Source organism: Rousettus aegyptiacus, unplaced genomic scaffold (genome assembly GCF_014176215.1).
Source record: "Rousettus aegyptiacus isolate mRouAeg1 unplaced genomic scaffold, mRouAeg1.p scaffold_m13_p_10, whole genome shotgun sequence".
NCBI classification, from domain to species: domain Eukaryota; kingdom Metazoa; phylum Chordata; class Mammalia; order Chiroptera; family Pteropodidae; genus Rousettus; species Rousettus aegyptiacus.
In genome coordinates, this window is record NW_023416285.1 from 93,081,386 (window position 1) to 93,103,409 (window position 22,024).

The following is a 22,024-nucleotide window of genomic DNA, read 5'->3' on the forward strand; positions in this document are numbered from 1 at the left end:
ATAAGCTTGTGTGATAAAATCAAATTTTATTGAACATTCCTAGTGTAATAACACATGATCACATCTTTTTTGATAAGATTATCAGATTACTTCATTTGTTTATAGGCGTATTCTACATTCTAAAGGGGAGCTAAGTGAAGATAGACATAAACAGTATGAGGAATTTGCTATGTCTTATCAGAAGCTGCTGGCAAATTCTCAATCCTTAGCGGACCTTTTGGATGAAAATATGCCAGATCTTCCTCAAGACAAACCAACACCAGAAGGTAAGATATCCTTAAAAACAAACATTGTGGTTTTCTCATTAGTACTATCACTTATCTTTAGTCTTGTCAGATGTGTATTAAAAATTTAAGTTTTTTAAATGCCTTTACATTTTTGAAAATGAAATAGTATTAAGACCCACTAAGACCCTTGAAAAATTACTTAAAATGTTCCTCCTAATGGAAAGGGTTTTGAATATAGAGAATAATAATTAACTTAGATATTATGATGAGTTCCTTAGGGTTCTTTTGTAGCAGATATCCTTGGATTATATCCAGTGGGCCTTCTTAAGTTGTAGTTGGAGTTATGGAAAGATTCGGTTTATTTCTCAGGAGATAAAGAGGATTGGACCTTTGGGATTCTAATATTTCTATATTCTTATTTTTAATCTATTTATTTTATATATTAAGTTATTATTTAGAAGTAAAGCTTACCCTGCAGTTTTATGAGATAAATTATCATTTCGGGAGATGAATTGTTTTCCATATTATTTCAAAGGTGTTTTAAATTTCCATTTCGATTGTCCTTAAGTTGGTAGTGTTCCTAATATATTTTTCTAACCTGTCATACCAACTACTTGATAAAATAATTATATTTATGTCAGGTAGATAAGTGTTAATAAATTATTAATCTTTAAAACTATCTGGCAGTTCTGTTTACTTAGGAATCCTATCAGCGAAGTATTTGTAAAGTGTGTATTATGTGTGTTTTATGTGCTGTTTAGCTGGCTCTGACTCCTGGTGACTCTAAATGAGGGATGAGCACAGTGTCCTGTCCTCACCTGCCCTGCTCAGCTCCTGAAAACTCATGCCTACAGGTGTTTTTAAGGAATCAATCAATCTGTCTCATATTTGGTCTTCCTGTCTTTCTGCTGCCTTCTGTTTTCCCCAACACCCTTGTCTTTTCCAAAGGACCCTACCTTCTCATGATGTACCCATTTTTGTTTCCAGAGATATTTCAGGCTTAACTTGCTCTTGAAAAACCCCACTGTTTATTTTCCTGGCAGTCTAGGATATCTGTAGAATTCTTCTCCACCACCATATTTCAGATAAATCAGTTTTTTTTCTTATCAGCTTCTTCACTGACTTTCTCATCTGTACTTAGTTAATTGGGAATATGAGGGTATAGATGATCTTAACCTTGTTCTCTAATGACATGCCTTTGCCCTTGGTGATCTTTCCTGATTCTTCCATCGCTGCCCTTCTGCGTCTCATTCTTCTCTTGATTTCTTGCCTGCAGTCTCCATTTGAATTGATGACTGAGCAAAATCTTTTAACAATTTCAGTGTCTTCATTGTCTACGTTAAAATTGTGTATTTTGTAGTCATGATGTTTGTTTTCTTGATGTTCAAATGCAGTCCTGCTTTGACACTTTCTTTTTCCACTTTCATCAGAAATCATTTCAGATCATTTCTTCCTGCCAGTAAGATGGTGTCAGCTGCTTATCTTAAGCTATAGCTATTTATTCCACTAATGTTCACGCCTTCCTCTGAATCTGGCCTTTTTTCATATATGTTCTGTAATTAAATAAGTAGGGAGAAAAAAAAATGCCCCATATTCTGTCCTGACAGTGGCTGCCTGTCCACAACACAAGTTCCACATTAGGACAATAAAGTACACTTCTGTTTCTTTCAGAGCAACCCATAACTTTTCATGATCCACACAGTCAAAGGCTTTATTGTAGTTTATAAAACATAGACTAACTTTCTTCCAAAATTCTTTGGAGCACTCTAGTGTCCATTGAATGCTCGCAATTAGATCTCGAGTGCCTCTTCCTTTTCTGAATCCAGCTTGAACGTCGAGCATTTCTTGTTCCGCATAGAAGCCTTTGTTGTATCACCTTGTGCATCACTTGTGTGGGAAATCAGAGCAATGGTCCTATCATTAATGCACTCCTTGGCTTATCCTTTCTTGACAACTGGAATGCATGTCGAACGTGTCTAGTCCTCTAGGGTAGGCTGTTGTTTCGTTTTCCATATTTATTAACTTATTCTTGTTAGGATTTTGACAGATTCAGTCCCTGTGGCTGGGAATCATTCTGTCTTTATCTCATTTGCCTCTAGTAATGTATTCTCAGTCCTTTCAGGGCAGCTTTCACTTTGCTTTCTAGAATTACAGGTTCTTCCTCACAGCAGTCTTCATCATCCTTTTGTCTCTTCTGTTTAGATTTTCAGTATTCTCTGTCCACCCTCCCTTTATTTTTAACCTGGTCAGACAATGTGCTTCATTGTCGGTCATTTAGTATTCCTAACCTAGGTTTGAATTTCTCTTTTATTTTAATTTTCTGATAAGAAATCTTTTGTTTTTCTTTTATCATTGTTCTCTTCTCTTTCCTTACATTGACCCTCATAATAGTTCCCTTCATCTCTGTGTGATGATTGTTGAAAATCTGCTCTCGGGATTTTAACCCTGCTTTTGTCACCTTTTAGTTTTGTCTCTTTCCTATCTCTAATAATTTTTAGAGTTTCTTCCATCATCCATCTCAAGTTTTCTTTCCTTTTTATTTCTGGCATTGTCTTTTCACATTCTTCCCTAATATTTCCTTTTTTGGTCCACATTTCTGGTTCTAAGTCAGTTAACTTTAACAGTGCAAATCTGTTTTTTATGTGGACTTTAAATTCACCATGAATGTTATATATGCTATATTTCATTTAGTGCTTTTCTTTAACTTTAATGTTTGATATTAACAGTTTGTAGTCAGTGCCACAATCTTCTCCTGGTCTCGTTTTGGCAGAGAGAATATAGCTCCTCTATCTCCTGCTTTTCATTTCATAGTCTATTTGATTTCTATATTGGCCGTCTAGCAATGTCCACATAGTCATCTTTTCGGTTGTCTGGAGCATGTGTTTGCGATGGACAAGTTGTTGGCTTTACAGAAATCTGTTCTTTTCACAGAAAGCCAATCTCCTGCTTCATTTCTGACTTCTAGTCCAAATTTTCCAGTGACATTTGATGCTGCTTTATTTCCTATGATTGTGTTCCATCACCTGTAATTATCACCATGTCTCGTTTTGGTGTGTGATCAGTTTCTTGGATGCTTGCGTAAAAGCTTTCAGTTTCATCTCCTTCAGCTTCTCTAGTTGGTACATAGACTTGAATGATGGTTAAGTTCATCGCTTTTCCTGGAACTCTGATTGATATTATTCAGTCAGACCTGGCATTGGTAGCCTCTAAATTTTTGTGCTACATCTTGCTTCAGCGTTAAATCCACTGTTTCTTCTGAATTTGTCATTTTCAGAGTAGAATATATTGTAGTTGCCCAACTGGAAATGTCCCATTCCAGCCCATTTTAGTTTGCTAACACCAGGAACTGTAGTGTGTAGACATTCCATTTTTTGCTTTACAATTTCCAGTTTACCTTGGTTCATGCATCTTCGGTTTCATGTATGTGTCATGCAGCACTGTAGTTTCCTTTTGCCTTTGTGCATATTCACTACTGGATGTCCTTTCTCTTTTGACCTAGTTGCATCGTTAGCATCAGTGCTATTGGTACTCATTCTCTGCTCTTCCCCTGTAACTGAGTGGGAGTCTCATCTTTCAGCACTGTCTCATATATTTCATTTTGGACTGTCTCATTATAGGATGTTCAAGGTAAAAGCAAAGATTAAAAAAAGAGAGAAAAGAAAATGCAGTAGTGGTTTACCACTGCCTTCTGCTGTGCATTGTGTGGGTCCAAACCACATATGCTTGAGTCTGTGATGTTATAGTCACCAAACACATGCAAGATGCAAGGGCCCCTGCTTGCATTTGTAAAGTATTCTTTTGTAATATAAGAAGTGCTTTGTATTTTACATCCTCGGTTAGAAATACCTATCATATACTTCATATTTTATGTCCTTAATTAGAAATGCTTATTGTATACTGTGACTATTATATAGTAATGTACATAATTTCTACTAATTTTTTTTATCTCCTGATTAGTGGGCTTCAGATGTTTTAATTTTTTAAAAGAAGTTCTACCATAAAATTTGTGTTTTGATTGAATCTGGCTGGAATCTCAGAATTTTCTCATTTATTATGTTTAAGAATCAAAATCTTTTCATGGTGTTTAGCATCCTTTGGTATTGATTTACTTTTTTTTTCTACTGAAATTTAAGCTAGTTTTTTAAAAATGTTAAATGACTTTGCAAGTATTTTTAGGCATTTTCCAGAGATAATAAATAGATCTTGACAAAATTCTGTCAACATTTTTAAAAGATATTTTCACCATATGTAGCAATTTAAGGTGAGATTTTATTTTTCTTCCGGTACTTTAAAGATGTTGCTTTGTGTCTTCTAGCATGGATTGCTTCCAGTGAGAAACCTATTATCATTCTTATCTTTGTTTGTTACATAATGTGTATTTTTTCTCTGGTTGCTTTAAAATCTCTTCATTATCACTGATTTCAAGCAGTTTAATTATGATGTGATTTGGCGTAGTTGTCTTTATGTTTCTTGTGCTTAGGGGTTATTGGACTTCTTGAATCTGTGGGTTTATAATTTTTATCAAATTTGGAAAATTTAACTCATTTCTTCAAATATGTTTTCTGTTCCTCTCCTCCCTCCTATGGGGATTCAGTTACAACTACCTTAGGTGGTTTGAGTTATCCTTTTTTATTTTTTCACTGTTTCTTATTAGATAGTTTGAATTGCTGTGTCTTCAAATTCACTAATTTGTCCTTTGACAGTGTCTAATATACTGTTAATTTCATATAAGATGGAGTTTTTTTTATCTCTAGAAGCTGGTTATATTTTCTATGGTCTTGAACATGCTCTGTCTATCGTCTAGTTTCTTAAGAATATGAAATACAGTTATAATAACTGTTTTAATGTCCTTGTCTACCAATTTTATAATTTATATCATTTCTGCATTGCTTTTAATTGATTGAGCTCTACATCTCTGGTAATTCTTCTAGTTTTTTTTGCATACCTGATTATGTTTTATTGAACATATGCTGGATATTTTATTACTCCTAGAAATAACATTGAGCTTTGTTCTGGGACAGAGCTAAGTTACTTGGAAACAGTTTCATTCTTTCAAGGCTTGCTTTGTTAGATGGGATCAGAGCAGCTTTTATTCTGGGGCTAATATTCTTCTGTACTCTACCTGATTTCTCATGAATTAGAAAATTTATGAATAATGATTTTCCCAGTTCACCTAGCTCCTCACACATTGGGGCTGATCAGTGTTCAGCTGAACATTCAGGGGGGGGGCCGTCTGTAGACCTTTGTGATGCTTTCTCCTATATGGTATTTTCGTCTTCAAAATCTGGCCACCTGGGCTAGAGTCTTGCCAGACCTCAACACTGTCGTCCTTCACTCATGGAGACTTCTGGGGTCTGCCTGGCATTTCCCTTTCTTGGCTATGACCTGGAAAATCTTACTATGTAGTAAGCTAGGGCTGTTAATTCTGGAGTTCAGTTTCTTCTCTCTCAGGAATCACTTTCCTGTGCTATCTGATGTCTAGTGTTTGAAAACCGTTGTATTGTTTGCGTGATCTTTTGATTGTTTTAAGTCACGGGTACTTCATGTTAGCCTGAAGAGGCCTAACTTTTTCAGTGATCAGAGTATCCTTTTTTACTTCTCAGAAATGAGATTGTATCATATATACTATTCTGCAGCTCCTTTTATAATTAACCATCTATCTTAGTTATCTTTTCATATCAATTCATATTGTGCCATTGAATTCTTTTAAATTGTTGCATAGTAATCTATTGCATAACTGCTGTATTTACCTCGTTCTTTTGACATTTAAGTTATTTCTAGTTTTTAACTATGATATTCAAGGCTGTAATAAAATCTCTGTACCTAAGACTTTTTGTATGCATGCTAATATTTCAGAGGTAAATTTCTAGAGGTAGAATTCCTGGGTTAAAAAGTTATATACATTTTAAGTTTCAATATATAATGCCTAAGAAATTTACATAACACTAAGTATACGAGAATAAGTATTTCTTTATACACTTACCATGTTGTAGTACTTGATTTCTACATTCTCAGCTTGAGCATCTTTAAGTTTATTGGCTGTTTTATTTATAAATATACATATACATACATATACTTGTATATATATGTATATATTTTTTAAAAGTAGATAAATATTTTATTTTAGAAAAAGGGGTAAAAGATTCAAGTATACTTTTTTCCTTGTAACATAGTGGCTTGACTCTTTTACCCCTTCCTTTTTCTAAAATTAAATATTTATTTAATTTTTAAATTGAATTATAAAAGCACTTTGCATGTTAAGGAAATTATTCTTTTTTATATGCATTGCAGTTATTTTCTCCCAATTGTAGATTGCTTTTTGACTTGGTAGCGTTTTTTGTCCCTCAGAAGTTAAACTTTTTTCCCAATTTAAAATACTATGCAAGTACAGTATTTTTCAGATTTGTGAACTATCACGGATATTATAGAGTAGAAATTCTCCTTTTGTATCCATTCTATTTTGCAAGATAACCGTGGTTAACAATTTGATATGAATCTGTCCAGACTTTTTTCATACAAAATATATATGCTAAATAATTAAATATTTATATATAACTTTATTGTTAATTATGTAGGATGTTATTTTGCATGACTTACTGTTTTCTTTCAATAATATATTTGTGAGAGCCTTCTGAGTCACTTCAGGTAGATACACCTCATTTCTCTTAATGTCTGATTTATATCCCTTATCTCACTGATCTTTAGACTCCTTCCAGCTTTGCTGTTATAGACTGTCCACAGTGGACATTTTGGTAAATCTTAGCTCATTTTCCCCGTTATTTCTGAGGTATAGAGTCCTCAAAGGGATCTTGCACTACTAAAGGTTATGTTTATTTTAAATATTGATAAGTACTGACAAAGTACACTCCACCAATGCTGTATCAGTTTGTGCTCCAGTTAAGATATGAGAGTGCTTACTTCCCTACTGTATTATCAACACTTGTTGATATCAGTTCTTGTAACATAATCTAATGGGTCAAAGTGATAAAAGTTTGTTTCATTTAACATCCCAATTAATACTGAGGTTAAGGATCTTTTCATATGCTCTTTTACTCATCTGTTCAGAGGCTTTATCTATTTTTCTGTTGGGATTTTGGTCATTATTTGTAGGAGTTCTTTATATTATAGATATTAATTCCTTTGTATAAATATTGCCAGTATTGTCTTTTAGTTTGTCCTTTGCTTTTGTTTATCTTTTTCATTAAACAGAAGTTGTAAATATATCAGTCTTTTTCCTTATAGTATACAGGTTTAGTGTCTTACATTTAAATATATTCGTTCTAAGATATATAAGTAATGAGTTAGGGAGCTAGCATTTTGTTGTTTTTGCTGTTAATTCTTGTTTTTCCTGAATGACTTTTTAATAGGTAATTAATTTTTCTCAGTTTTATTTTTAATCCGCATGATCGTTCTCCTATTTACAATTCTAGTGTTGGAGAGAAACTTAGTTTGAATAGATAAATTCATGAATGGTCTCATGATTGTGAAGTAGGAAATTAATTACTTTAAATGTTCTGAATTTAAGAGTCAATAGTTCATTATAAAGGTAGACGTGTGTGTGTGTGTGTGTGTGTGTAAATTTATACGTGGTTTTCCACCCTTTACTGAAATATCTATATTTTTCTTTTTTTTTTTCCAGTTATTTTATTAGTTGACCGTTTATGGCAATCTGCCTTATACCAAGGATTATGCCAAGAGGAGGTTTGCTTCTTAATTAGGTTTATGGTCTACTTATGATGTAAATGGTACACAGGGTTGAGAGTCATCAAAAGGAAAAAAAAAGCTTAATGGAGCAGGTGGTACTCTTCAGCTGGATGTTTTAGGAATAGCCAGGCTTATATATTTCTTATTTTGGTTTTACATTTCATGAAGATAGGCCTAATATATCAAATGGCTACTTGTTTTCATTTTAATTGCTTAAAACATCAAAGAGAAAAGCATCTTTATCCTCTGCCATTCTCTGGTCTGTCTTGGTTTAGAGCTTTACCTAAAACAGTTTGTGATTTGATGCTAAAGATGTTATGTGAACAGTTCAGAGTGCTCGTTGATTGAAGAAGCTTCTGTTAATTGAAACACTTAAGATTCAGTGAAAATATATATAAAGTATCATGTCGTATTTAATATGCTAAACTTAAAGTGGTTTTATTTCCCTGTGATTTATTTTTGTTGTAGAGCATGGGCCTGGAATCGATATATTTACCCCTGGTAAACCTGGAGAATACGACTTGGAAGGTGGTATATGGGAAGATGAAGATGCTCGGAATTTTTATGAGAACCTCATTGATCTGAAAGCTTTCGTTCCAGCCATCTTGTTTAAAGATAATGAAAAAAGTTGTCAGAATAAAGAGTCCAACAAAGACGATTCCAAAGGTAAATTCTAGAGGACAAATTTTTCATTAACTGCTATAAAAATTAGTTTCAAAATAGTATTTATAAAAAATATTTTTTTTTAGTTACTAGTTTTATAATATGAGCTTTGAGTTATTAGATTAAATGAATGACAGAATAATATGGAATGGAACATGAAAGATTGAACTAACATGCTTTAAACAGTGCAAAACCATTTAAGTTAATGTGAAATAATTTGAAAATGTTTATTATAACATAATGAATTCATGTGAGATCTTGGCAGGATCTGAATTTCCCCCGTTTGGATTGTTAGGGCAAGTGTTAACTCTGTAGTGCTGTTTACATGTAATATGTAATGCTCTTTCTAAGCTGGATATCCCTAACTCTTTGTAAGGAAGAGCTGCTTTAGAGAGATCATTATTAGGGTAAAAGGTCCTGAGTGCTGTTGCACCATGTTTTCTAAAGGGAATTCTGCCAAACCATAGAGATGGAGAAGAGGAGATGGAAGGGCATGGTGACAGGGATTTGAAGCACTAGCAAATAATTTTTTAAAAAGTTATTTTTGTATTTTGATGTATGTGTTAGGGAACCCATTTAAAAAATAATAGCTAATAATTTTTATTTAACAGTCACTTTGTGCCAGACATCATTTTAGCACTTTTAATATACATAAGAATTCAGTCCTCATAATAACCCTGTTTTTCAGATGAAGAAACTGTGGCACAAAAAGGTTGAGTAACTACATGGGGTTAAAACACAGCTAGAAAGTGATAGATCTAAGATTTAAGCCCTATTAACTAATGACTGTGCTTTTAATCACTGTGTAATATTGCTTGTCAGGTTAAGGTTAGTAATTTTTGTGCTTTATACTAAAATGAAGTTGTAGTATACTCTGCCTTTGATGTGTAAATGTTATAACATGTATTTCCAAAACATTCCATCACTCCCGTACCCATTAAGCAGTTTCTCCCCATTCCTCCCTTTCCCCAGCCCCTGGCATTTACCAATCTGCATTCTGTGTCTTTGGATTTATCTATTTTGAGTATTCTATATAACTATGTTTGTTTTTACTTAGCATCATGTTTAGGAGGTATATCCACATTATATGCTTTTATAAGTACTCCATTCCTTTTTATGGCTGAATTATATTTCATTGTGTGTGTATACCAGTTTGTTTATCTGTTCACCCATTGGTGGACTTTTGTGCTGTTTCCACAGGTTGACTATTGTGAAGAGTGCTGCTGTGGATGTGCACTTGTTTGAGTCCCTATTTTCAATTTGTTTAGCATACACCTAAGGAGTGGAACTGTGGGGTCATGTAATAATTCTTTAACTTTTTGAGAAACTGCCAAACTTTTCCACAGTAGCTGAACTGTTATATATTCTCACCAACAATGTACAAGGTTTCTGGTTTCTCCACATCTTCACTGACACTTGTTATCTTATCATCTGGTATTCTTTTTGGTTATAGCCATTCTCATGAATGGTTCTGGTTAATTACACTTTCCTAATGACTAGTGTGGTGAACATTTTTTCATCTTCTTTATGGAAATGTCTTTTTAAGGCCTTCATCCATTTTTTAATTGAGCTTTTTTTATCGTAAGATTTATTTAATATACTGGATACCAAACCCTAATCAGATGTATGATTTACAACTATTTTCTCTCATTCTAAAAATTCTTTTTACTTTCTTGATAATGTGCTTTGATGCACAAAAGTGGTTTTTCTTTTAACCTAGACATCATTTTTAAAAATAGTTTTACCTTCACAGAAAAATTGAGTGGAAAGTCCAGAGTTCTATATATTCCCAGCCCCACACAGGCACAACCTCCCCCATTATCACCATCTCCCACCACGTAGTACATTTGTTAAAATCAACTCACATTGACACATCATTATCATCCAATCACAAAAGTTTTTAACTTAAAATTTTTAAGAAGTGTGGACCTTTTTAAAATATATATGTTTTATATATATATAGAATGGGGTGGGTTGGTGCTTATTAGGATACTAATTAGAAGAATAGTAAAACTTTTTTTTTTAACATTCCTCTTCGAAATCTAAGTTAAAATACACCAAACCTTAAAATTATGCTGTTTTTGTGAAAAAAGTAGTGGGATCACTTATGGTGAGAAAACCTTACAAGAGGCCCTTGTGGTACTTTGAAAATATTAAAACCTCTTGGTTGACCTCAAATATATTTTTACCTTAAGGTAAATTTTACTTTACATTTTAAGAGTATTAAAATATTTCAAGTGTTTCAAAAAAGTATAGGGAATAATATATATACTCATTTTAGATACCTGCCATCCTTTGTCAGTTAAAATTTTTAAAAGGGCATTTCTCATAGATAACTGTTGAAGCCCTAGTGAAGACTAGCTCTTAAAACACTAGTCACCTCAATATTTCTTACAATTTTAAGGATTTGAAAAAGTTGTATGATTTCTGCCATGTCTAGGTTTTTCCCTATCATATTGCAAGTTTGACTTACTTAAAGGGTTCTAATATTTGTTTCTCTTTCAGGAAGTAGGTTTAGAGTCTCCACCTCTCTTGTGAGACAATATACTGAGGGCCATAGGAGAGACAGATATGAGCATGCTATCTGTGCACTTATAATCACATTACTGAGGAGCCACCAGGGACTCAAAAGAATAATAATTTGAAGTTGGAATAGGATTGGGGCTACACAAACAAGTACAAAGCACTATGGCAGTTAAGACAGTGGAAGCAGTTCATGAGTTTGGAGGTCAGCTAAAACCCTGTAGAAATGGATGGACCTTTGAGATAGACTTTGAAGCTTGTCTTGGATTTTGACAAGAGACATGGGACTGGGCCCCCTTTTTCTAGATTTCTCTTTGGCATAGTACATCTTTAACATCTCTCTCTTGAACATTCTTTCTCCTTTCATTCATATCTGCTTGTCAGATTCAACCCTGGATGAACTCAGTCATCTACCATATTTGTTTCTGTATACAGACTATTGAGCTTTCCTAGAAATGATCAGTTAGATGAGTTGATAACTTTATAAATTCATGATCATCAACCTTAACAGGCCCCTAACCCTGCATAGAAACTTGACAGAATTTCTGTAAACTCACTCTCCGGTGCTCCATAATACATTTTCATTCTTTCTTCAGTTTTTTTCTGCTTTCTTCCTTAGTACAAGATTATGTCTGATACAGTACTTAATTGAGATGATAGAAGCCATCAGGCAGAACTCCCCCAACAATATGCCCCTTCTTATTTATAAATCTACTTGCCATAGTGCTTATAGAATGTTTCTTCCCCGGGTGATATGGATGGTGAACTTTTATACCTTCGTCAAAGGTCAGTCCAGACATCATCTTATTCTGAATCTTGTCTTCCTGTTTCTCTTGAACCCTATGCAATCCATTATCCATTTTTTATATATTTATTTTTAGTGTGTCTGTCTGTCTCTGTCTGTCTGTCTGTCTCTCTCCCCCTCCCCTCGCCCTTTCTCCTCCCCCTCCGTCTCTGTCTCTACTGGATCCCGACCTCAGCATACAAACATTTTCTCATCCTTAAAAAACAAAACAGATTAAAACAAATTGTAAGTATTTTGAAACCCCTTGGTCCTCCCATTTTTTTTCTAGCCGCCGTCCTCTTTTTTAAGCATTCCTCTTGAAAGAATTGACTATACTCAGGAGTCTTCCCATTTTTACTTCCTTATTTTTCAATCCATTCCAGTCTTGCTCCAACTCCACCTCAACCCTGAAACTTTTTGCCAGAAGTTACCAATTACCTTCATGTTGCCTTATTCTCATGGGCGATTTCCAGTCATTGTTTCCTTTGATCTCTCAAGCCATTTAACACAGTTTACTGCTTCTTGGAGAATTTCCTCCTGATAATTTCTAAGGTACTAAACCCTCTTGATTTTTCTTTCTATTTGTCTTGGGTTTCTAGTTTCATTTGCTCTTTTAGATGTCGGTGTTTCAATGGAAGAAGAAAGTGTAGATATTTTAGTAATCAAGTCTAGTAATCTAACCTCTTAAAAATATCTCATATTTGCTTTATCATTACTGCTGCCATTCTGATCTAAGCCGCCATCATCTCTTAATCTGGGCTACCATATGATACCTTCTAACTGGCCACCCCGTAATTGCTCTTGCTCTTTGTATGCATTCTGAAAATTAATTTTACTCTCCTAACTAATCTAATACTTTTTAATGGCTTTACATTTATTTGGAATATACGGTAAACTTGTTAATGATGCCTTGAGGACCCAGTGCGGTTTGGTTCAGGTCTTCCTCTCCAGCTGTATCTGTTCCCACATTACCCTTTTTTCTCCTTTTCAGACTTTTTCCTCCTTTTTAGTTTCTGCAACAACCAGTCTTGCCTCATGGCCTTAATACATTGTTCTGTTTTTCTGCTTGCAGCAGCCCTCTCTTCACCATACCCCATTTGATTCCCAAGTGCATATTAGTTTAATATCTTCAGATATAGTATACATTTCTTGAGAAGCAAGGGTCACATTTTAAGCTTTTTCTGAATGTTCAAACGCTTAGCATAGATCTGAATATATAATAGCTAATCAGTAAATGTTGGTTTTTGATAACCAGACATCAGGAAACATTGGAAAATGAATATTCACCGTATGGGCAGGGTTTCTGTCTGGTACTGTCAAAGTTGTATCCTTGGTGCTTAGAACAGTACTTAGCATGTAGTAAGAATTTATGTTAGTTGAATAAAAGGAAGAATGATCGAGAAAATAGTAGTATTTCTCTGTGTAGAAGCAGCAAAACCAATCCATACTAGAGTTTTGATTCTCCCAAATATGACATGGTATCATATTAGTAAATCATTTCTTTCAGTGCAAAAATAATGAGATGAGCAGACTGTAAGAGAAGATGAGGCTGACAAATGTAATAATTTCAGTCATTTATAACATAACTTCACTCTTTTAAGCATAAATTCTTGAACTCAGAATTTTTGTTTTTTACTTATGAAAAATTTCAAACCTAAAAGTAAGGCTAGGCTAGTGAATTGACAATTACCTACCACCCAGCAATAATTATCAACATTATACTAATCTTGTTGAATCAGGTTCAGTTCTTTCTCATTTAGCCTTTTACCAGTTCTTGGCTGTTTTGTTTTATTGCATTTTTTTTTGTTTGTTTCCTCTAACCCCTGACATCTAAATAATAAGGATGTTTTCCTAATTGGTCTTTCTACATCTAGTCTTTCCTATCTATCTTATTTATCTTGTGTCTTATTGGTAAGTTAATCTTCATGTCACATCACATTTAAATGTTTTTCTCCACAGGACCTAGCAAAGGTCATACTGTATAACAGAGAAAGTCTGAACTCCTTATCTTGGAGTTCGAGACCTTTCTCAACCTGAGTCCATATTATCTAATCAACTTTATTTCCCCTCATCTTTACCACAAATCCTTGTGCCTTGTATGTCTTCATCCATCCATCCACCTACCCCATCCATCCATTCATTCCTTCATTGAACAGATGCCATGTAGAATCAAAGAAATTATGGTCTTAGTTCTCACTGAGCATGAAATATTTTATAAAATCTGAATACGTTGAATTTATATTTAGATGTTACCAGAAAAATATGTCATTTCTAAGACAGATGATGCACATTTTATGAATCCTTACCTAATTTTTGTAGCAAAGTTTCAATATGACTTTTAATTCAGAGATACTGATTGGTTGTTTTGAAGCAGAGGCAAAAGACCCTAAGGATAATAAGGAGGTATCAAATCCTGATGATTTGGAACTTGAATTGGAGAACCTAGAAATTAACGATGATGCCTTGGAGTTAGAGGGTGCAGATGAAGCTGAAGATCTTACAAAGAAACTTCTTGATGAACAAGGTGAGCACGGTTTTTCCCGAAATTTTCCATTTTTCATTAGTTTTTCTATTCAAAGCTCTAGCTAAGAATATAGATCTTTCTCTTTGTTTCTTATTTTCCTTTTGTTTCTAAGAATCACTTTTTTTTAAATTTAGAACAAAAACATTGCATGTCCCATATTAATGTGACTATAAGTTTTAGTGTTCATCTAAATTTTAAATATCTTAATAGATATATCTTATACTTGTCTGCTTCCTAGCATTACTCTCAATTTGTTTTAATTCTATGATATAATTTTTACAGTCTTAAAATAAATAGTTTTGAAATTTATTAAAAAATGTTTGAGATAAAAGACAACTAGTATACCATTTGATCTATGATATTATAATTGAATAGTGTTTTGTATTTAATAAAAATGATGTTGTTTTCTTAGTTAGGATTCTTTATTTAGAAGGATATCTTTTATCAGTATTGCCCTTCTCTCTATTGGTTTCATTATTTCCTACTGCAGGTTCTCTTTCTCCATGTCAGGAGGGGAGGGTGGGCATGGCTTGGGGCTGCCCCAGGCTCAGATCATACCAGCTAGTGACATCAAATGAGAGATTCTCTCTGCTGTATATAAGTGTCATGGAAGGACTTGGCTGGTCCCCTTGTCATGCTTACCTGTGGCCAAGGGGGAATGGTGGTATTCTATGACCTGGCAGCACCCTTCTCTACAGAATCCCACGGATTGCCTTCAGAGGCAAGCAGTGAGAGTGCTGTTAATTGAAGACTCGTGGGAAGGGATGCTCGGCAGATAACAGATTTACTATAAAGCTACATGTAATTTATGATTAAGATTTTGTGTTTAATGCAAAAGTTTTCCCTCTTATAGTTGATATCTGAAAGATTATAGTATCTTGTGTTGTGATTCTATAGATACCCAAACTTTCTAGGGTAATATCTCAAAAAATGATTCCTTTTTTATGGGTAAGAAAAGTGCTCAAGATTATCTGTTTCCCAACTAACTAGAAGTGGATGTATTTATTCTTATATTGTCTCTGTATATTTTTAACATATTTAAACACTAATTTTATGTTAGAACAAGAGGATGAAGAAGCCAGTACTGGATCTCATCTCAAGCTCATAGTAGATGCTTTCCTCCAGCAATTGCCCAACTGTGTCAACCGAGATCTGATAGACAAGGTATAATTGTCTATATAACTTTACTCAAGCACAAGGGCTTTGTAGGTTATCTCTAATTAGGAATGTCTGTGGTTTTTGGACTGTTTTAGCCATAGAATGAACCGTTTCTTCACATGGAATCTTATATTGGAATCCACAATTAACACATAAAGCTAGAGCCAATTTGGAGATTCTTGGTGGGGAAGTGGCAGTAAAACTGTCTCTAGAATCCTGTTGTCTTGATACCGCTTCCCTTCACATAGGAACCTCACAGTTTGGAAAACAGATCATAAATTCTTAACAGTATGCTCTGTAGATTTCTGGTGTCTTCTAGGACACTTTCAAGGGAGCCTGTAAGGACAAAATTTTTCATACATTAAAGTTTTTTCCCCTTTTTTCACTGTTTTTGACATCTATAAAGCGATATGGGTAAAGCTGGTAAATTTTACAAATCAAGGTACAGTGGTAGCACACTATTAATTCACTGGCTTGCATTTGCAATGAATAGAAGAATGCCACTTTCATTTAAGAATCTCCTTGATGAATCCATAAAAATTAGTCATTTTATTGCATTTCAACCTTTGAGTGCATGTCTTTTTAAACTGATGAAATGAGAAGACATGTAAAGCACTTCTGCTGTCTCAAGGCTTCTTGAGAAAGACCCTTTGTGTTTGAGTTACAAGCTGAACTAGTTGCCTTTTTCATAGAACACTCTTTTTACTTGAAAGAACTAATGGACAAACTGTGGTTATACAAATGTGAGTATTTAGGAGACATTTTTTCTACCATGAACAAGGGGAATGTCTCACTTCAAAGTAAACAACAAAATATTTATTGCCAATGAACAAATTTGAGTTTTCAAGAAATATTAGAACTTTGGAGAATTCTAGTACCATGAACCTGACAGCTTCACAGTTCTTTTCTGAAGAGACTTTATTGATGAGACTTTAGTAATGGGATCGGTGGTCATATTAAGTAATGTAATTTGAAAATATTATATGTTTGGAAGATCTGCTTAGCTCAGTGAACCATTATTCTAAGGGACCAGTACACAGTGTTGTGTTAAAAATCCACTCAAAGTGCAAGATGGATTTTAATCTAACAGCATGAAAAGTTGATCGATGTGGTTTTATATTCCACATTTTACCTAACCTTTAAACTACCACTTGTCAAGTTTTGGGGTAGTATCAAAAAATATCTGTAAATCTTAAAAAGAATATAAAATGCATTTCTTTTTTCCAGCTATATGTATGTGTAAAGCTAGATTTTCTTCATATACCTCATCCAACACAACATATCATAGCAAATTGAATGCGTAAGTAGATATGAGAATCCAACTATCTTTAGAAGAGTGCCACTCTTCTGTCAGTTTTTTTCATTTTGAAAAATATAGTTATTTCCAAAAAAATATTAGTAAGTTATAGGCTTATTGGTATTTTTAAGTGAATTAGTATGTTTAAAATTTCTCAGTTTTAATTTCTAATACAGTAAGTACCAGTAGATGTGATCCACATAACTGAAGTTCTTTCAGGTCCTTAATAATTTTTAAGAGCATATAAAGCTCTTAAGACCCAAAGTTTGAAAATTGTTGGTTTAGGCCATATTTTTCTCAAATGTAATGTAATCTTTTATCTTTTTTTCCTATAATGTTTGGAGAGTCCTATAGGTTATTTTTTGACTTCAGGCTTGTTTAGCTCTTCAAATAATACAGAGTTATTTCAGTAACTATTCATGTAATCAAACAGGCTTGAAAGTCTAACTCCAAATCAGCTTACTTCTTGCAGTGATTACATCAGTGTATAGTTCTCAGAAATTTAGTAATTGCAGATCTCAGTTTTCTTAAGAGATAGTCCTTTTTCTTTATTCTATATAGTATGGCAGAAACAACCTCTTAAACAATTGGTTATTTTTCTAAGTTTGGTTTATGAGTGAATCTCCTGCTAAATTTTTATGTATTTATTGGCTATAAACAGAGGATGAAAGAACTGCTTTGACACTGCTGCTCCACCTCCACGCCCCATTTTGAGTACTTTAATGAAAGATGGGAAGGGTCTCATCAGTTTTGTATATTAATAACAACATTGTTATGAATTTTTTTTGGAAAGTATCCTTTAGTGCTCAGCTGACTATTAAAAGCTGTGCCAGTAATGACCATGTATTAAATTCTGAGTTAGCTTTCTAAGAGTCAGATGATGAATGAGGGGGCACCCTTCCCTGTTGGAACCCAATAGGTTCCTCTGGGAGTCACTTTGCTCATGAAAAGAATTTCTTTTATGTGGGCAAAGGTCCAGATGGCTTAAGAGAGAAAAGTATTTGTGAAATACAAAAATCTAAGAACTCTTTGAATTCAGTTGTTATGGGACAATACATAACCCAATGTCATTCATCATAATGCTGTTTTTCTGCATGCGTATGATGATCAGAAGAATTTACTTTTACTTAGTAAAATAAAAAATGGTTATTGAAGTGTCGTTCATTTACCTAATTTTTTTAACCCTTTGAAACAATTTTTTAAACATTTTGAAGCAAATTTTAAAAAAACTGCTTATTGAGTTGTCAAAAACAGTTGAACTGTGGCAGACAGACAACAGCACAGTGACTCCTTTGCTTCCATTTTTCCCATAGGGCAGGACTTGTTAAATTTAAAAATTCCTATACATGTGAAGTTTATTTTCTTTTTTAATTTCCTGTGGTTTATTCTGGCAATTTTCCCACTCATGCAGTCTTTTATTTATTCTGGATATTTATTGAACCTCTGCTGTGTGTACGAGGCATTGATATGCTCTATGAACTCCTAATCTGTGGAGAGTTTCGAACATTATATCTTTTTTTCTTTTTTTAATAATAATCAAATTTAATAATAAAGTACCCTTTGATTATTACGGTAGTAAAATTTTCTTGGCTTCTCTCTTTTTATAAAATTTGTTTAAATAGATTATGCAGAGTACATTTTTATTTTAAAGAATGATGTTTGAAGAGTTATTCAAGTACTTTTTACTTTTTGTTTTTCCTAATTATATTGAAAAAGGCCATTTTTAGCAATTAAAATTTTAAATATTTTTCAAAATGTTGATTTGAGAGGTACTTTTGTTTTTGGAGTATGTATATGTGTGAAGTTTTCCAGTGTTAACTAATTTTCTGAGTGGATGACCTTTGGGACTTCTGTTACTAGGTCCAGAATTTTTTAGTGTTTCCTATGGGTGAATTGCTTGAAGGAACTTTAGTGTATTTTGTTTTTCTCTTTGTTGTTCTAATTAGCCGTAATAAGCCTTAATGTTATAAATTGTAAACTTCAGTGACATTTATTGTATTTCCTTCACAAGAAGAAAAAAATTTAAATTGATTTTATTCTCTTGACTAATAGATATATTGAAAGCCAGTCAAGTTTAGCAGGGGAGTGTTGTGTACCAGCTTTAGTGACACTCACATTCATCTCTTGACTAATACTGTTACAAAGTTTCAATCTTGGTGAATACTTTCAGTGTGATCTAGTTTTCTGGGTTTGAAATTTGTGTCATTTATTTCATCAAATTTTAACCAAACAGTAGGTGTTTGAGCGCATCAGGAGATTCAGGAGAATCTGCGAATCTAATTTGCATCTGATCTCAAATCTGCCTAAAGTTTGAGAGTGATGATAAAATAATCATGTGAACCTATGGAAGGATTTGAGAAACTAAAGAGGATATTCGATAATAGTTTATTTCTTTTTAAATAAAACTTATTATTTAAATAAAATTAAATAAAACTTTTTAAGTAAAACTTGTTATTTTCTGAAACCAAATATACTGAAAATCTTTTTAACATTAAAAAATATACATGTCTGTATTTTAAAAATATCATTTACTCATATTTTTGTTTCCTAGTTGTTTCCCTGAATGTACTTTTCTCCTAGCTTTTCTTTTACACTTATATTTGATGTTAGACATATTGATGAAATACTGAGCACATATTTATTAAGATATAGAATAGTGGACTGCTGTACTAAATAACAATTGTAGGTATTTATGATAGTTCTGTTATTTGGTTTCTTTAGGTTACCGAATCTGACTTGTTAACATTGAACTCTTTCAGTCAGTTTTGAGGCACTTACTCCTATGTTCTTGGGAATAATCTATGCCTGTCTCTCATACCTAGTTCGTCTTTATTCCTTTTTAATTATCATTTTTAGCATTATTAATTTTCTTGGCTCCTGGTAACTATTCTTGCTACTTTCTAATTCTATCAGAAAACTTTCCTGATATTACCATTGATTTACTTTAATGAAGTCAAAAGCATTGATTATACATTTCATATAGTTATTTGTCAAACATCTCATGTTCTTCAAGCTACCCCCTCAAAGCTCTGTTTCTAAAACTAGGTTTCAGTTAAAAAGTATGAAATACATATTTTCAGGTTTATAAGGAGAGAAGAGTTTGAGTCTCGAGGTCTTATCGTTTGGGATATGCTTACAATATTAATTTTAAAACCATTTTGAAATGTTTAAGAACAAATAGAAATCCATTGTAGCATCAAGGATTTCTGCTTTCAGTAGCTAAATCAAAAATTTTTTTTTTTTAAAGTTTGCTATTTCTCCTATAGGCAGCAATGGATTTTTGCATGAACATGAACACCAAAGCAAATAGGAAGAAGTTGGTACGGGCACTCTTTATAGTTCCCAGACAAAGGTAGGTATTAAAAAGAGTAACTTGTTAGTGGTTTTATGCTGTAGTGATGATTGTAAGATCAAAATTTTTATTTAATTACCTCATTAAAAAACATATCTCTTGTCAAAAGGCATTATTAGCATATTTTCTAGAACTTGTTTTTTGTTGATTTTTGTTTTTTTTTCAACTAGCTCTAGGTGAAGTACTTTTTCTGATGCTTTCTTGTTACTTTAAGAGAAAATGTTTTGAGAATAATCGTACCTTAATAAAATAATGACGTAATCATTGCAAGAAGCAGTTGGTTTACACTTTTGCTACTGAGGAGAAAAAATAATAAATGATATATTAGTTTTTTATAGAGTTTTTATTTTGTGTAAAGGTCAGGCTAATTGAGTATCTAATTATTGTAGTTGTGTTTAAATGAAAAATATAGAGTTTTGTTTTTGTAATCATGATAGTTTAGAATTGGAAGTCACATTAATAATTGTTAGTAATTCAAGAAGCATGTTCAGTTGCATAAGTTGTGCTTTTAGAGAATTCCGATGCTCTAAATTACACTAAATTAAAACTCCAACTTCACCTGCATATTTCAGGACTATCCACCTTAGGAACCTGGAGAAGATTCATTTCTGTTTATTCAACAATAAATAAGTAAAGAATTTTGTTAAATATTGTTATGAATATTTGTTAAATATTATAATAACTAAGATAGATACTTTCCCCAAAAGACAAGGATTCTGAGAGATTTCACTAAAGATTTCTTTAAGCAAGATTTTAATTTGGTCCATTTATTGATAGAGGCCCATGATCTCTCAATGGTAAGATTTCTCAGTAAAACCAAATCACTGCTTTTCCTTATTCTTTCATATTGGTTTTTATCTCCCGTCAGTATCATTAATATGAACATTTGGTTTTTCATTTTAATGGGGCAAAGGAGATGGAATGTGCTAATATCATGAGAGAATAAGAATTACCTAGTTGAGAAAGTAAAAAAGATGAATATTTTTATTACATGCAATTATATGCTGCATTCGATCAAATGAAAGGTGTCATCAGTTGTGAGATGTACCATTACTTTATGTAGACGTAAGAAAAAAAACCTTGCCGATTTTAAGGCTTTGATTGTGAGACACATTCCACTTTAATGTATTTGTAAATGGGGAAAAAGTGTGCACCTTGAATTGATGAAAACTCAAATATTTTTTTCATTATCTTAGACCACTTTTTTCAAGTGATACTTTTCTTTACCTTATACAATGGAATGTTTACTTTCATATTTTTCTTTTCAACTTATTTGAATGAAGAAACATATAACAGTTATCTAGAATTATATAACAGAATAAACCAAAGTTAACAAAAATAAAGACTGTTAAAAGAAATCAAACAATGATATTTAAGTACTTGTCTCTATCACCATTTCATCCCACTCCACTACTACTATCTGCTCCTTCCTCTAAAAGTCCTCAAAAACTGCGTACTATTAATTCGTTTTATGGCAGTTATATCCTTTATAATGATTTATCTGCTTTTAACTCAGTAGGTAGTTGTAAACTAGAAGTTGTTGGAATCTGCTAGAAAAAGTAGACTTGAAAGTAATAGGAAGTGATAATTTATGGTTTGAGAGGAGAGAAAAAAAATACAAGTACTTAAAATGAATGCATAGCATTTTGGAGCCACGAGGAAGAGATCAGAGAGAGAGAGAGAGAGAGTGTGTGTGTGTGTGTGTGTGTGTCTGAAATGTATAAATGTAATTTAGGTTTCTTATAGTCAGCCTGAGTGATTAGGAAAGATTATGTTCTAAACTTTTTTTTAT

General features: G+C 33.0%; 1 protein-coding gene across 4 annotated transcripts in view; it reads left to right on the forward strand.

Moving 5' to 3' along the window:
• UPF2 (UPF2 regulator of nonsense mediated mRNA decay) overlaps positions 1–22,024 on the forward strand; it is a 93,715-nt gene that overhangs the window by 16,805 nt on the left and 54,886 nt on the right. For 3 of the 4 annotated variants that reach the window (XM_016134434.2, XM_036228187.1, XM_036228186.1), the window contains 5 exons: positions 106–266; positions 8,400–8,597; positions 14,273–14,425; positions 15,486–15,589; positions 20,147–20,232. In XM_016134434.2, coding sequence (XP_015989920.1) covers positions 106–266; positions 8,400–8,597; positions 14,273–14,425; positions 15,486–15,589; positions 20,147–20,232 — 702 coding nt within the window. The remainder of the gene's footprint in view (positions 1–105; positions 267–8,399; positions 8,598–14,272; positions 14,426–15,485; positions 15,590–20,146; positions 20,233–22,024) is intronic. The other variant, XM_016134436.2, reaches the window with a different exon arrangement.